The following is a 14,999-nucleotide window of genomic DNA, read 5'->3' as shown; positions in this document are numbered from 1 at the left end:
GCCTTCGGTGTCTTGGTGCTGGGGGTGGTCCAGGTAGAAAACAGGGATGGGTTCCTTGCTCTAGGGCCTTTCCAGGCACTGGGTGATGCTGTCACCATCTGGTGTCCATGGAGAAGCTGACCTGTTTGCAGCAGGCTTGGCTTTTGTTCTGTTACATTTTATTTTCTCACTGAACTTTGTGGTCGAGTCTCATCCCAGTGTGGGTCTGCAACAGAAAGTCTCCTTTATCTGACAACCTCAGCATTGCTCTGACCGAACAGCATACAAAAGTACAACCCTGTCCTCTGGTGCTACAGGAGGACATCGAGAAATAAATAACAACACACAGTCACAAAGACAAACTCTGTTGTTTATTGCTGGTATTACCAGGGAAGGGGGAAAACGCCCACAATCAAGGCAAATCCCCATGGTGCGTTTCGCAGCAGCCAGGGCAGCAGCAACTCCTGCAGGGGACAGCGAGGATGGCAGCATCTGCAAAGGGATGGTAGAGGAGGGTCAGGGACAAGGGCCGTGCCTCACACAGTGAGAGAGAGAGAGTCCCTCTGTCTGTCTGTGTCCCCCACCCCCGTCCTCCCTCACTGGCTGGACCCAGGTGATGGGCCCTGAGCAGATCCTCTGTCCTGCAAGAGGATCCCAGCAACATTCTGCTGCAGGACAGGTCACCCTTTCACCCGGCCATTGCTGTTTCGGCACCGCAGCAACCCTGTGTCTTAAGTGAGGCGTCAGTGAAAAGGGAGACTGTGGGAACCCACTTGGCTCTGTGCAGCAGTGACTTTATAAACTAGCGGCAGCATGCCCGGCTTACCAGAATATACCCATCTCCTTCCTCCGGTTGATGTCTCTCTTCAGCTGGCAGAGCGCGCACATGGGGCAGCACATGGTGGAGGCCCAGTCATTCAGAATAGAGCCCTGTGGAGCAAGGGACATTGTATGAATAACCCCTTCCCACGTCAGCTTTTAAGTTTTCCTATTTTTCATCATCAACACCCCACAGCAGCTCACCCCTGGCCCCGCAGCACACTGCCACTTGTGCCCAGAGAGGACTGGGATGAGGCGGTGTGCAACGGGATGACCTCCAGTTCATAGCAGGGATGCAGAGGCGTCCCTGGCTCCTTGCCTGCGGGGCTGCCCATGCAACTCCCCGCTGCTGCTCTTCCCCTCAGGCACCCCTTTCTCCTTCCCTGAGCCCCCACCCTGGCACCCAGCTCGCGGCCATTGCTGCTAGCGGGGCAGGCCCCACCGTTGGTCACTGACCGGGATGTTGTATCTGGTGCGGTAGAGCGTCCTCAAGGCCACGCTGGGGCCACACAGGCAGCACTCGTCCATGTCCCCTGCCACTTGGCACCCCAGGCAGCTGAAGCAGAATGCTCCGCAAATACCTGCAGGACAGGGAGACATGGGCTTGGCTGAGAGTTGCAAAGAAAGAGGAAAGGGGGGAAGGCCAGACAGGGATGCGGCCATGGGAGCTGTGGTTCTTCACCTCAGATGAAAGCTGCTCCGCCACTGGTACCCACAAAAGTGGGGTTTGCAGCAGGGGCAATGCCACAGAAGGCATGGAGAAAACACCAGAAACACATCATGAGCCAACACCAGGAACGAGGAGTACATATGTACTCACACACGCTGCAGTCGGAGCAGCAATCCAGCAGTCCTGTCTGCCACTCGCCTGCACGCGGGGCAGCCGAAAACTGGGGCTGGTACGTGATCACATGGTGAGAGGCCATTGCCAGCACAGGGTCCGGTCCCCTCCAGGCAATTTGTGGTCTAGAAGGAAAAGCCATCAGAGAAAGATGCTGCAGGTGTTTCTGAAGTGGGTGTCTTGCTCAGGCTGCCGCATTTGAAGACGGAGAGGGCAGCACAGGTCCTTGAGGGGATCCCACTACCAGGGCACTGCCACCCCCACTGCAAAGTGGGGGGCACAGCCCTGCCAGAAGCTGCCACTGTCCTTTGCAGCAAAGCCTTCCCCGAAACCAGCCCCCCACCAAAGGCAGCAGCACCTCTTCCCCCGGCCTATGCAAGTAAAATGTCTCTGTAAAAACAGAGGTCTTCCTGCTTCAGAGCTTCAACACTTCAATCCTGTCTTCTCATCCCCAGTTCATCTTTCATCATTATGTGCTTAAAATGGTAATTTTTTTAAATGTTCACAGTGTTCCGAAGCTACTAAGGCTCAGTCCTAGCTTTCCCAAGCTCTCAGTAGTCACCTTAATCTTTGTTTTATTCCCTGAGCATCTCAGCCTACTTGCCTCCCCCTCTCCCTTCCTTCTTCACCTGCTTTCTTAGCAGGCTTCATAGAATCATATGATCATATAATTGTCTAAGTGGAAAGGGACCTGTAAGATCATCAAGTCCAACCATCAACCTAACACTGCCAAAACCACTGCTAAACCATGTCCTTAAGCACCATGTCTGCCTGTCTTTTAAATACCTCCGGGGATGGTGATTCCACCACTTCCCTGGGCAGCCTGTGCCAATGTGTGACAACCTTTCCGTGAAGAAAATTTTCCTAATATCCAGTCTAAACCTCCCCTGGTGTAACTTGAGGCCATTCCCTCTTGTTCTATCGCTTGTTACTTGGGAGAAAAGACTGACCCCCACCTCTCTACAACCTCCTTGTTGTAGAGAGTGATAAGGTCTCTCCTCAGCCTCCTCTTCTCCAGCCTAAACAGACTAAACACTTCAAGGCACTGGGTTTTCTTTGTCCCTTTCCATCACCCTAAGCTCAGTCACCAGTTCCCATCCCTCCTCCACTTGCACGTCTGTGCCAGTGCCTCATCCTCATACTCCTCTTCCTCAGTTCCCTGGGGCCATCATGGCCCGTGGAGCCCCACTCCTGCCCATCCTTCCCCAGCAAGGTGCTGCAGCCTCTGAGAGCAGCAGAGCTCCTGCTCTGCAGCCCCATCCCCAAACCCACCTCACCCATGTAACTATACCACCTGCACCTCCATCTCCACCTCACGGTGTGGCCCCTTCCCTCCCCACTGCCCCCTACAAGGCACAGCACCACGCTCTGCCATTCTCACTTCAGCCTTGGAGCTTTCATTAAAAAAAAAAAAAAGAACTAGCAGATGCTCCCATGAAAAGTCTCATACAGACACACTCCCTGCCCTGTGCCCAGGTTCAGCACCGCTCTGTTAAGCAGCACAGGGATGAGATGCAAAGGCTCCTGTGCTCTTACAGCTACAAGGGCTCGCTCCCGCTCCCAGCCGCACAGCCTCAGCAAAGAAATCATCAGCGGGAAAGCAGCCTGAGCTTTGAACCCCATAACCGTGGGGAAGGGTTCCAGGGCAGTTCCCTGGGGAGGTCCTCTTCAGCCACCACATCCCTGCCCAGCCCGCAGGCATTTCCACAACAGGCACTATGGGTGTTCAACAGAGCACCTTCAGACAGTTCGTGTCCTGCCTGCCCCTGCCCAGCTTTGCAACGCCTGTCCTGCCTGCACAGGGGCGACAGCCAGCCCAGGGGGTGCCCGCTAAGCACCCCTCCCCTCCCTGCCCTATGGCTCCCTGCCTTTGTGTGACAAGGGCAAGGCAGTGCCTGAGTTTCGGGACACAGGGAGGGGCAAAAAGAAAAACAGAGGAAGCATTTACATTTTGAAGAAAGGAATGATGTCATTAATCCCTGTAAATGCTGTTAAAACACTATAAAGGGAATGGGATTATTTTCACAGTAGAATTACACATCTACACAGAATTTAAGTATTAAACGCAAGTCTCCAGGAACACAGTAGAATAAATCTATTTACTATGCCCAGCACTCAGATGATGCCATCGAGTGCATTACCGGCAGTGGACACCAGAGAGATGCAGGCTGTGCCATCGCGTTTGTATTGACTATTGCCAACAGGCAACAAAGGGGTCGGTGGCTCTGCCGGCAACTCCTGTGGCTCCCCATCATTTACAGATGGGCCTGGACACACCTCTGCTCTCAGACACAGCCTGTTGCCATACAGAATCATAGAATCATAAAATGGTTTGGGTTGGAAGGGACCTTAAAGATCATCGAGTTCCAACCCCCCTGCCATGGGCAGGGACACCTTCCACCAGCCCAGGTTGCTCAAAGCCCCATCCAACCTGGCCTTTAACACCTCCAGGGATGGGGCATCCACAGCTTCCCTGGGCAGCCTGTTCCAGTGCCTCACCACCCTCAGAGTGTGGCTGACCTTGGTCCCCTGGGAGTACATAGAGAGGAAAAAGGGTGTTGAATTACTCTGTAGGAGGGAATAAAGCTTGTAAAAAGTCTTCACATGATTTGCTTGTGACCTTTTGCTGATTTCTGCAGGCAGCAGAAGCGTGGCTGGGCTGACACGGTACCTGCTCCCACTAGGTGACAAGTGGCCATGAAGGGCAAACCACCAGCCTGAGAGATTGCCTCAGCCACCAGGCCCTGCCAGGGGTTAAAAGGCAAGGGTGTTTTCCTGCTGCTACTGAACTGTTGAGCTGTAAAAACGCCACTGTGCCCTCCCTGGGACAAGTCACCCGGCTGTTGGCAGGGACCTTTGGAGTGAGCACAGACAGCCCCACCACCAGTAGCTGCAGCGGGCACCACATTGACGCTCGACAGACACCCGCCTCTGCCCTGGCCGGCTGTCCCTCCTTGTTCATGCACAAGGCCCCACCCAGGTACTTCCTGCCACCTCTGCAGCCGATGTAGCACCCCACAGCATGTCAAAATGGCAGCCCCTGTGGGGAGCCTTGGCTCTTGCCAAGGAGCCAGGAGGGACAGGGGAGGGGACAGACCACAGACAGGCTGTGTAGCAGGGATGCCAGGTAGGGACAGCATGGGGATTCCATGCAGGGACAGGGATGCCCAACAGCACGGAGGACAGCAGGGAAAAGCATGGGCGGGAGCAGCATCAGGAGAAGGTTTAGGGGCAGGACCCCACCAGCCTCCCGTGCCAAAGAAGGTGCTCCCTCACCACCAGATAAAATTAATAGCAGCTCACAGTGAAAATGCAGCTAAGCAGTGATCACCGCCACCCCACCCCCCTCACCCCCCCATGCCCTTTGCAGGCAGAGCCGACCACAGACTTTCCCTTCCTCTCCCCAAGTATGAGCACACCACATCCCTGTGCAGATGGAGGCTGCGGTGCGGAGCAGGCAGCAGATTGGAGAAGCCTCTGCCACACGCTCGTCTCCTGAGAGGTGGCCCGGGCCCAGCACGCCCAGCACATCAACCCCAAGTGCCCCCAAATCTCCACAGCACCACCAGCGGTGTTGGAAAGGCTGATGGGAACAAAAGAGATCCCAAGGTGCACACAGCCACATTTCACCAATAACCAAGGTCATAAAGCAACATTTTGTTATGTATAGGCACACGTATATGGGCACAAACGAACAATAGAATGCAAAAGCTCTCATCTGTTATGTCTGCTGCCCACTTCTGTCAAGATGCCTGTCAGCAGCACCCAGCACCATCTGGTCTAGCTTTGGAGTGGTTTTCCAGGTAAAAAAACTCACCTCTGTTTCCACCCCTTCCCCAGCAACACCGCTTAAGCCATAACCAGTTTCCATAGTTTTTTACCACAGCTCTTGCTGAAGCAAAGCCAAGCCAAGCCATACGTACCCGCTGAGCTGCCCTTCTCCTGGGAGACGTGTGTCCTTTTCCTGGTTCTCATCCTTTATATGCTCTGGGTGCTCCCTGGCAAACGAACTCTGCTCCGTCTGACTAACAGGGCAGATGTCGGCTTAGGTGCTGCTTTGCGCAATTGCAGCTTCCCTGCTGAAGGCAGCCAGCTGCAAGCTTGCTGCCGCTCCTGTCGGGATCCTGCTGCCCCCCTCCACCACCACTTTTCCCCACCCCAGCATCCTGCAAGCCCAGAGACCTGATGGGACACGCCACTTTCGGTAGCAGTTTTCAGAGAAAGACAGCTTGTTTTCGGGTGTCTGCACTGCCCTAAGACATAGGCCACTGGAGGTGCAGCGCTTTTCCTTCATTAAGCCTGAGCATCAGCAAGAACTGACCGTAACTCCACTGGGTGACACAGGCACTTCTTCGAGGTACAGCTACGAAATCATACCATGTTGTGCTGGGATGAGATGGCAGCATGGTATTTCTTCTCTCCCCCTCTCCGTGTTCCTGCCCTTTACCTCTCTTAGGCTAAAAATGCAGTTTATTTCCTGGGATCATCCACAGGACCATCTGGGCCATCTGGAGTTTAGGCAGATGGGAGTGCTGCAGCATGGACCCACCCCACAGCACTGACAGTACCTCTACCTGCCCTCTACAAGGTTTGTGGGGAAGGTGAAGGTAGAGGGGGGAAAAATATCATATTTTCCTTTGAGAGTGAAGCTGGGGGAGATTTGTAGGGATCACAAATCCTTTAGCATCTCTCTGAGAGTGATGGAGAGAGGGTGGATGTAACCGCTGTGTTTTTGGACGGACAACGTACCACCAACAGCCCAGTGCAGGCAGGCGTGCTCTGCCCGGCTGTGGCCAGGAGGCAGCAGAGAGGACTTGGCAAGCCCATGACCCTGCCAGGTTTTTAATGGCAGGCAGGTGGGAATTCATGCTCAGGGTCTGTAGGGGAGCTTGCCTCTGCAGTGCAGGAGGTGGTGTGTTGCCAGGCAGCCAAAAATCCCCAAGGCTTTATGTTCAGGTGGGACCAGCCAGCAGCCCCGGACAGCCAGCTGGGCCACTGCAGTAGGGACAACTTGGCACTCAGTGGCCTGGAGCCATCACCTGCCTGCCAGAAGCCCCAGCACTGCCCTGGAGCAGAAGTCACTTTTCCAAAGTTTGCAAAGATGAGCAACACCGACTCCTCCTATGTATTAAACATCCTTTCTAGAAGCTGAGTGAATAACAAAATACTACTGAAAATCTCTGCAGCGGGTGCAGGGAAATCTCAGCTGCACTGGGAGCTGCTGAGATGGATGGAGCAGGAGAAGGACAGGCGCTCTCAGGTGGTGCAAAGGTAACACACACGCTGGCAGGAAGGCAAACTCTGCTCTTTATTCATAATGTAAAAGAGGGAAGGGGAAATCAACCGTAATCAAAACAAAACCGCTGCGGTGCGTTTCCCAACAGCCAGGGCAGCGGCGACTCCTGCCCACAGCGGCTCCACAGGACACAGCGAGGATGGCGGCATCTGCAAGGGAACAGGAGAGGAGGGTCAGGGAGCAGGGCCATGCCTCGCTACAGTGTGTGTGTGTGTGTCCCCAGTCCTGCACGAGGTTCCCAGCAACATTTTGCTGCAGGACAGGTCACTCTTTGTCACCTGTCCAGGGCCACTTCCCCACTGCAGCAACCCTGTGTCAGGCGCTGGCAGGAGACACTTTGGGAAGCCACTTGGCTGCATGTGGCTGTGGCTTTATAAACCAGCGGCAGCACGCCCAGCTTACCAGAATATGCCCAGCTCCCTCCTCCGGTTGATGTCTCTCTTAATTTGGCAAACAGAGCACACGAGGCACCACGTGGTGACACAGAAGTCAGAGCAAAGGGACCCCTGTTAGGAAGAAATTGGTTAGGGACATAGGCTTCCCAAAAGCCACGTTTTGGCCAAGAAAATGTTAGTCACATTCCACTTTATGTGCCCTTTGTTTCCCGGCAGGCTCCAGCATCCGAGCAGCAGATGCTAAAAACCAGGGCTGGCAAACCCCAACACAGTGGAAAGAAAGGAGAGAGACCTTTCTGCAGATAGCTACTGATCTTTCAGTAGCTAGTTTCCAAGTAGCTAGTTTCCAAGGTTAAGACTTGGGGGGGAAAACACATACAGAAAGAGGTAATTTGGGCAAACTGGACTTGGGCCACTACAGTTTGCACTGGGGACGGCGCTAACCCCTGGTGGGAAGAAACATTCCACATATGTACTGTATGAGAATGTCCACCTTTCTCCTGCATCTGATTATGGATGTTTAGCTGTGCAACTGACTTAATCTATTCTTTAGTCTGCCCACAATTATCTCAAGCCTTTCCCATCTTTCAAAGATTGGGGATGGCATGAGGAAGCAGCAGCTGAGGCTCTGCGAGCCGCTGTGGTTGGCAGCAGCTGAAGGCAGGACATGTGCCCCTGGCAAAGGGTGCTGGGAAGGAGCTGTGCCCGATTAATGTGCGTTGTTGGACACCAGCCCAGGGACCAGCGATGCCAAGGGCACCCAACCCATGTCCTGTGCTCCCCACATCATTCAGGATGTGAAAGTGAAAAAAAGAGGCGAGCCAAGAGTGCTGCTGTTCATCTGCTCATCCCTGATGGGGCAGCAGAGAGAGGGGCCTCGGGGGCACCTCGTCTTTCAGCCTCACAGCACGGTGAGGGGGCGGGTTAACCACTCACCGGGATGTTGTATCTGGTGCGGTAGAGGGTCCTCATGGCCATGCTGGTCCCGCACAGGCAGCACTCGTTCATGTCCCCAGCCACTTGGCAGGCGAGGCAGGGGAAGCAGAACATCCCGCAGCAGCCTGGCAGGGGGAGAAACACAACGGCAGGTGAGGCTCTGCCCGCCTGCCTGGCACCACCAGCATCAGGGGAGGAACTGGGAGGACCAGGCTACATGGCTGTAGCTATCACACCACCGACCCGAGTGGCAGGGGTGAGAAAATTGTCCCCAGAGGGCGTGGGACCGACCACAGCACATCACTGCGGATGGCTGAGAGAGGGGACCACCCGAGGCACTCACAGACGCCACAGTCAGTGCAGCAGTCCATCAGCCCTGTCTGCCAGATGTTCCTCGAGACAGCAGGCACGGCTATGGCATACTGCGGCTGGATCGTCACGACAGACGGGGTGGCCATTTCTAGTTGCTCTTCTGAAAGAGACAGGAGGGGAACAGCACAGTTAATGAAAAAACTGTGGTCAGTCTGATCCCCCAACCAAACCGGTCACCATCGCTCTTCAGCAGACAGCCTTTCGTCCAGCCCCCTTTCTGCCCCTGGAGGTGACAAGGTATAACCACATATTACCTGCATTTGTATATTTTCAAGGTTTTTGCATTTTCTGCCTTTTATCCAGCCTTCAAAATAGCATCAGGCCATTGGCATTCCCCACTCCACCCCAGAAAGGCTTCGCTGGTGTTTAGACACAGTTCACCAGCTTCCCTTGGGCCAAGCAGGGCTGGGCAGTGAACCTAGGCTAATGCCAGTGCCTTGGGCATTTTAGCTGTTGAACTTGGGCGTATTTCACACAAGATTGCTTTGGTGTGGATACAAAGCATGAGGGAAGCAGCCATGGTCTCGCGTTTCCTCCTAACAAAACTGGGCTCCACGCAAGAGGGATACTGTAGAAAACGAGTATCACCGGTTTCTTGTTGTAGAAAGACAGAAAGGCAGAAATTCAACACCATGTCCCAAGTCTGAACCCCAGCCCTTGCCTTCCTGTGGTTCAGCAAGCAAGTAAACCTCGGAAACTAGTGTCGTGGTTTAACCCTAGCCAGCAACAAGGGCCACGCAGCCTCTCGCTCCGCCCCTTCTCCCCCAAGGAGGGTAGGAAGAAGACTGACAAAAGGAGGGGAAAGGCAAAAAAACACCCCATATCATGGGTTGAGATAAAGACAGTTTAATAGAACAATAATGAAAAAGGAAAATAATAATTAATAATAATAATGGTAAAAGAATATGCAAAACACAGGTCACTCTCACCACCTAGAGAACTGGTTGCCCAGCCAGACCCAAGCAGAGATCACAGATCCCACCACCCTTCCCTGGCCAATCCCCGTTTCTATACCAAGCATGACATGTATGGGATGGAATATTCCATTGGCCATTCTCTTGTTCTGTATATGCTCCTTCTCAGCTTGTATGGGAAGTTGAAAAAAAACCTTGACTTGTATAAACATCACTTAGCAACAACTAAAACAATATTTATTATTGACATTCTTTTCATACCAAATCTGAAAACGCAGCAACCACTAGAAAGAAAATAAACTCTATCTCAGCTGAAACCAGAAAAAACAGTAAGCCTCAGATCTAAAAAAAAAAAAAAAAAACAAAAAACAAAACAAAACAAAAAAAAAAACCAAAACCAAATCTATGTGCTTCTGTTCTCCCAGACAAGTACAAGACAGCACAAAGCATTCTCAGATAAGAGTTTGTTGAGGTTTCCATTGGGATAGAGTTAACGTTTTTACTAGCAGCTGGTATAGTGCTATGTTTTTGGATTTGGGATGAGAAATACTTTTGATAGCATGCTGCTATTTTTGGTTGTTGCTAGGCAATCAAGGCCTTTTCTGCTCTTCCTATTGCCCCACCAGCGAACAGGCTGGGGGTGCACAAGGAGTTAGAAGGAGACACAGCTGGGACAGCTGACCCCAACCGACCAAAGGGATGTTCCATACCATATGACATTCCATATGACATCACGGTCAGTATATAAAGCTGTGGGAAGAGGGAGGAAAGGGGAAATGTTTGGAGTGATGGAGTTTCTCTTCCCAAGTAACTGTTATGTGTGGTGGAGCCCTGCTTTCCTGGAGATGGCTGAACACCTGCCTGCCTATTGGGAGCAGTGAATTAATTCCCCGTTTTGCTTTGCTTGCGTGTGTGGCTTTTGCTCTACCTATTAAACTGTCTTTAACTCAACCCACGAGTTTTTCCTCACCTTTACTCTTCTGATTCTCTCCCACATCACAACTTGGGGGAGTGAGCGAGCAGCTTCGTGTTTCTAGCTGCCAGCTGGGGTTAAACCACAACACAATTAAAAGCAAGTTTTGCCCTGAGGCCAAGTTCTTCTAGTTATGCACAATTAGGAGAAAAAGGAAGGAAAAAAAAAAAAAAAAAAAAAGATAAACTGCCTGCTCACATTTGTTGAGACTTTTTGCTACAAATTAGGGTGTGTTGGGGTGCTTTTTTTTGTTTTCGGAATAGCAGCTTGGCAAAGGCTGCCTGCTGCTGGGTGCTCACGCTCCTCCCCGCCCACCTCCCGAGCTCAGAAGCCAGAACAGAAACTGAAATGAAGCGGCCGATGCTGGGGGGGGGAGAAGGGGGACAGATGGGGGACAGGGACCCTCACTCTCCACCCTTTGGGGCAAAGCATGCTGCTGCAGAGATCCCACTCCTGGCTTCACCTGGCAGCACGCGCCAGCCTGCGAGCCCGGCGTGAACGCGGCCAGAGGCAGGACCGGGGACGCGGCCAGAGGGAAACCGTGAGCGCACATGGTCTCCGACCGCTTCCCTCTCCTGACCCCCAGCAACGCTACCGACACACACTCTCTACTTTCTACGCTTTTACAAATGCACAGTATTCTGCATACGAGTGTTATTCACACACTTTCTTCTCTCTTAGCTGCGAACATTAATGAAGAGATTGCAACGTTAAGATGCTTTTATCACCAGTAGCACACCCCACTGAAAAGGACAGCAGACACATAGGGAGACCAGGCAGCAACATATAAATGTGACTGACATTTAAGCTTCTGGCAGGACAGCAGCTACATCCAGCACATCCTCAGAGCCTACCAGAAAACACATAGAGCTAAGCAGCCTTGCTAAGAGGAATTTGGTCTTGAGCATCCATGTAGACAAAAAACATCCTAATTTAAACAGAGAGCAAAGTACCAGCCAGGTGCCTTTAATGCAGTTATACAATTCTGGTAGCAGAAGAAAGCAGCAAAGAACAACTAAGCTCTCCACAATTCAGCTTTTGTGCATAGCTTTTTAAAAGCCTCTCCCCTTCCCCAAGTACGATTTGCCATATATTTTGCTTTAAATTATGTGCTGAGCAGGAAAGAAAAATAAATCTCGTCTTGCACTATTATCCCACTCTTCCCAAGTTTTTACTATTTCCATGCTTTAAGAGAACCAACCTTGTGGTGAGCAGCCTGGGTCAGTGCAGCCTTCCTTGCTGTCTCCCTGTGCAGAGAGGCTCTGGGGAAGATGAAACTAACTTTTCATTCTTGGAGGCTCTCATTGGCAGCTAGCAGTAGGCAAGTATAATGGTGGGAGGTAACTGGAGGGGGAAGGTCACGAGCTGTGCAGAGCACAACATTATTTTTTTTTATCCCTTTTCCCACAATTAAATCATAGACTGCTGTTCATCTTTTTTTTTTTTTTTTTTTTAATGACTGCATATATATTGTCTTATTCCCTCAGCTCTGTGTACATGTGGTTGTTGTTTGGGGGAGTATAGCTCTGAATGATGTGCACTTCTTGGGATAGACATTTTTCCAACATTTTTCCCCAAAGAAAAAGCATACTTCTCAGATTCCAGACCAGACTAAATGAAGAGCATCTCAAGGTGCTTCACTGAGCTTTTCCCTTTCCTCAAGGAAAAGGCTTCGGACAAAGGGGTTGTGCAGACCTGCTTGCTTTCACAACCAGGTTTGAGTGATGGTGGGTGGGCGGCGTGGGGGCAAAAGGGAGCTGTAGCAGGGGCTCCTGGGTGGCTGAAACATTCCTGCGGTGCCCAGAAGAGCCCCTGCCCCAGCCTGTTGATGCAGAGAGCAAAACAGGATGCTCTCAGTCAAAGCCAGCACCAGCTAAACCCATCTGCACTGTGGAGGTGGCTCCCTGCAGGTCAGCACCCTGTGCCATGACACTGTGACGGTGGGAAGCCCCAGCCTCCACTGCCCTCCACTTTCGTTTAGCCACAGATAAGGAGGCAGCTGTGATGGTACCTTTGCTTTTAATCCTCTCCCCCGTCTGTAGCAAGCATGCTCCCTCCTTCTCAGGGATTCATTTGGGTTTTTATTTCTGAATTAGTAAATACAACTCACCTGGAGGTTTTCTATAAGAATTAGGCTGATTCCTTAAGTCCTGGTCACAAGCCATGTAGCCCAGCTATTGTAAAATTAACAGAGCCCTTACCATACACTCATCTATTTCCCTCTATGAAATACTAACATTTACTATTTCTTCACTAATATGCCCCAAATATTTAACTGCTCACGTACTGTGCAAGTCACTGACAGTTTTGGATGCTCTTCCACATTTCATAGAGAAGCTGTGAAGCAGAACAGCAGGTTTTGTTTCCCAGCATGATGAGTTTGGAGTGAGCACAGAGCGGGTCTGAGCAGCTTCTTGCTGAGAGGCAACACAAGTTCAAAGCATCCCATGGGAAGTGCTGATGGTGCATTTCCTTTCTCTCTCCATTGACAAGAACAAGGGAAGGAGAAGTTCTGGGTTAAACTGCAACTTTCCAGCTTTGTCATCAGGCCAGGATTTATGGGGCATTAAGTGCAGCCTTTTCCCAATAGTGGTGCTGAGATAACACTGAGCTGTGCCCTGAAATACTTCCCTTGGCTGCTGACAGCTCCAAAGTTTAACTGTGTCTGTCCTTGCTTTATGGCAGGGCTGCCTGACTGACCCCTGGCTGGATTGTACACAGGTAGGGTTTTTTTAAAAAAACATTGCAAGAGGCTGCGGGAATTGGGGTTTGCAAAAAGTTGTAGTTTGGCAGATGCTTTCTAGGAGAGGAGATAACTGACATCCCGCTGGCTGGCTAGACTAGGCTCGTGCAAAATGCCAGCTAGCCTAGGAGCCTCCTGGGGAGGGAAGGAAATGAGAAGTTGAAATGCACAGTCGATATGGGAGATAACACATTAAAGAAAAAGCTCATTTTAAGGATTTTAACAGTTTGTCCTCTATTCAGAGCTGGGGTGAGGCTGACTGCCTGAACAATCAGGCCCTGCAAGTGCTTTTCTTCCACAAAAAAGCAGCCCACTCCTCCCTCCAATCCTGGTACATCAAAGTGTAACTGTCCTTCCTCACCCTGAGAAAACACCACCATAAACGCCTACTTCAGCTCATCCCCTTCACCTGGCATGTAAGTCGGCCAGAAACCTTGCAAAAATTTCACCAGTTAAATCAAAACATGAAGTCCTGAAACTTGCAGCAAGAGCGTCACCTTCGCCCAGCGCCGGCCAAGAGGACCCACTGCCTCCCATGGCAGCCACCGTGGTTTCTGGTTGGAGCTCACCATGGGGCCTGACCAAGGCTTTACCAATGGCTGGTGGCCACTGTCCCCTTCACCTGCAGCTTCTCCAGGTTTGTGAAGTGGCACTGTGGGAAGACAGGCAGTGGGCGGCAAACAACACCTCTCTTAGCCACAGCAAGACAGCAAAGAGCAAAAAGTCTCAATAGCTAGGAAGAAAGGAAACATGCTAACAAAGCCAAACCTGTAATGCCTTTTTCCACCTGGTAAGAATAAAGGACTATTTCCAAGCAGACAATGGAAAAATTCAGCTGAAGTTAATATTCACCAATTTAACGTGTATTACAGTAAATGCAATTTAAAGATTCAGAATTACAGATTAATTAAAACTCCCTGAACACATTTTTGCTTTCTCTGCAAAGAACAAAGTATAAATGATGCTGTCTAACATTGTATTTTACAGAGAAGTGGTGACCAGAAACTAGTTTATTCCATTTTACGCTCACACCAGCCACATGCAAACGTTCCCACCTGTTCTCCATTTAAAACCATGCCATCATGCAACTTAAAACACTACCACAAGTGAGCAAAGGCACCTTCCCCAGTACACTGCCTTGTGCTCCCAGTTACACAAACCCTGGTGTTTTGAGTGGCGAGAAGTAGGTTCGTTTACAGAGGATGTGCTGTAAGCCCAGTGGCGTGCAGGTCAGAGGGGGCTGTGCCTGGGGACCTCTCTCCAAAGCTCTGGTCTCACCAGCCATTTCAAGAGGCAGAGTAACAACCTCTGGGTTTCAACAGGGTTTTGTTTCAGACATGGAGAAGGGCTTCTGTGTGCCCGAAACTTTGTTTTTTTTCCAGATGTCTCAGCTGGTTCAATGGAAGGGTGTCTCTCCCCCAAACCTTGTCTCCTCCTCACAATGTGGAAGGACTCAGGCGAAAGGAAAATCCCGGTGGAGAAAGGAGCTGAGCAAGTGCTAAGGAGAATTCTCACAGCCCTTAGAAGCAGGGCTAAGGGTTGGGTTCACATCTCACCAAAACTGAAGCAACTGCAGTTGGTGCAAGGAAAGAGCTGTTCCCTGCCCATACCTGTGCATCCCTCATCCCTCCAACGCCAGGGACACTGCACACGGTGGAGTGGGTCCACTCGGCTGGCTGATCAGACAGAAAATGGGGCTGGGGTTATGGTTGGGGCCACCTGGGCAAGCTG

At 51.4% G+C, this 14,999-nt stretch overlaps 1 protein-coding gene across 3 annotated transcripts; it reads right to left on the bottom strand.

Moving 5' to 3' along the window:
• Nucleotides 1-6,927: 6,927 nt before the first annotated feature.
• On the bottom strand, nt 6,928-11,827 carry PLAC8 (placenta associated 8; the record flags this gene model as incomplete). 3 transcript variants are annotated; one of them, XM_082483131.1, is made up of 5 exons in its annotated part: nt 11,727-11,827; nt 8,610-8,738; nt 8,267-8,391; nt 7,338-7,441; nt 6,928-7,084 (listed from the first exon to the last, which is right to left on the bottom strand). In XM_082483131.1, coding segments are annotated over exons 2-5 (345 nt in total). In that variant the 5' UTR covers nt 8,725-8,738; nt 11,727-11,827. The 3 variants fall into 3 exon arrangements, with proteins under 3 accessions (XP_082339257.1, XP_082339258.1, XP_082339256.1); XM_082483132.1 differs by lacking the exon at nt 7,338-7,441; XM_082483130.1 differs by lacking the exon at nt 6,928-7,084 and having other exon boundaries at nt 7,334-7,441.
• Nucleotides 11,828-14,999: the final 3,172 nt, after the last annotated feature.

Source organism: Vanellus vanellus, assembly GCF_965231255.1.
Source record: "Vanellus vanellus genome assembly, chromosome: 4".
Lineage (NCBI taxonomy): Eukaryota > Metazoa > Chordata > Aves > Charadriiformes > Charadriidae > Vanellus > Vanellus vanellus.
The sequence above is the reverse complement of the archived record's forward strand: the minus strand, read 5'-3'. Positions and strand labels throughout refer to the sequence as shown.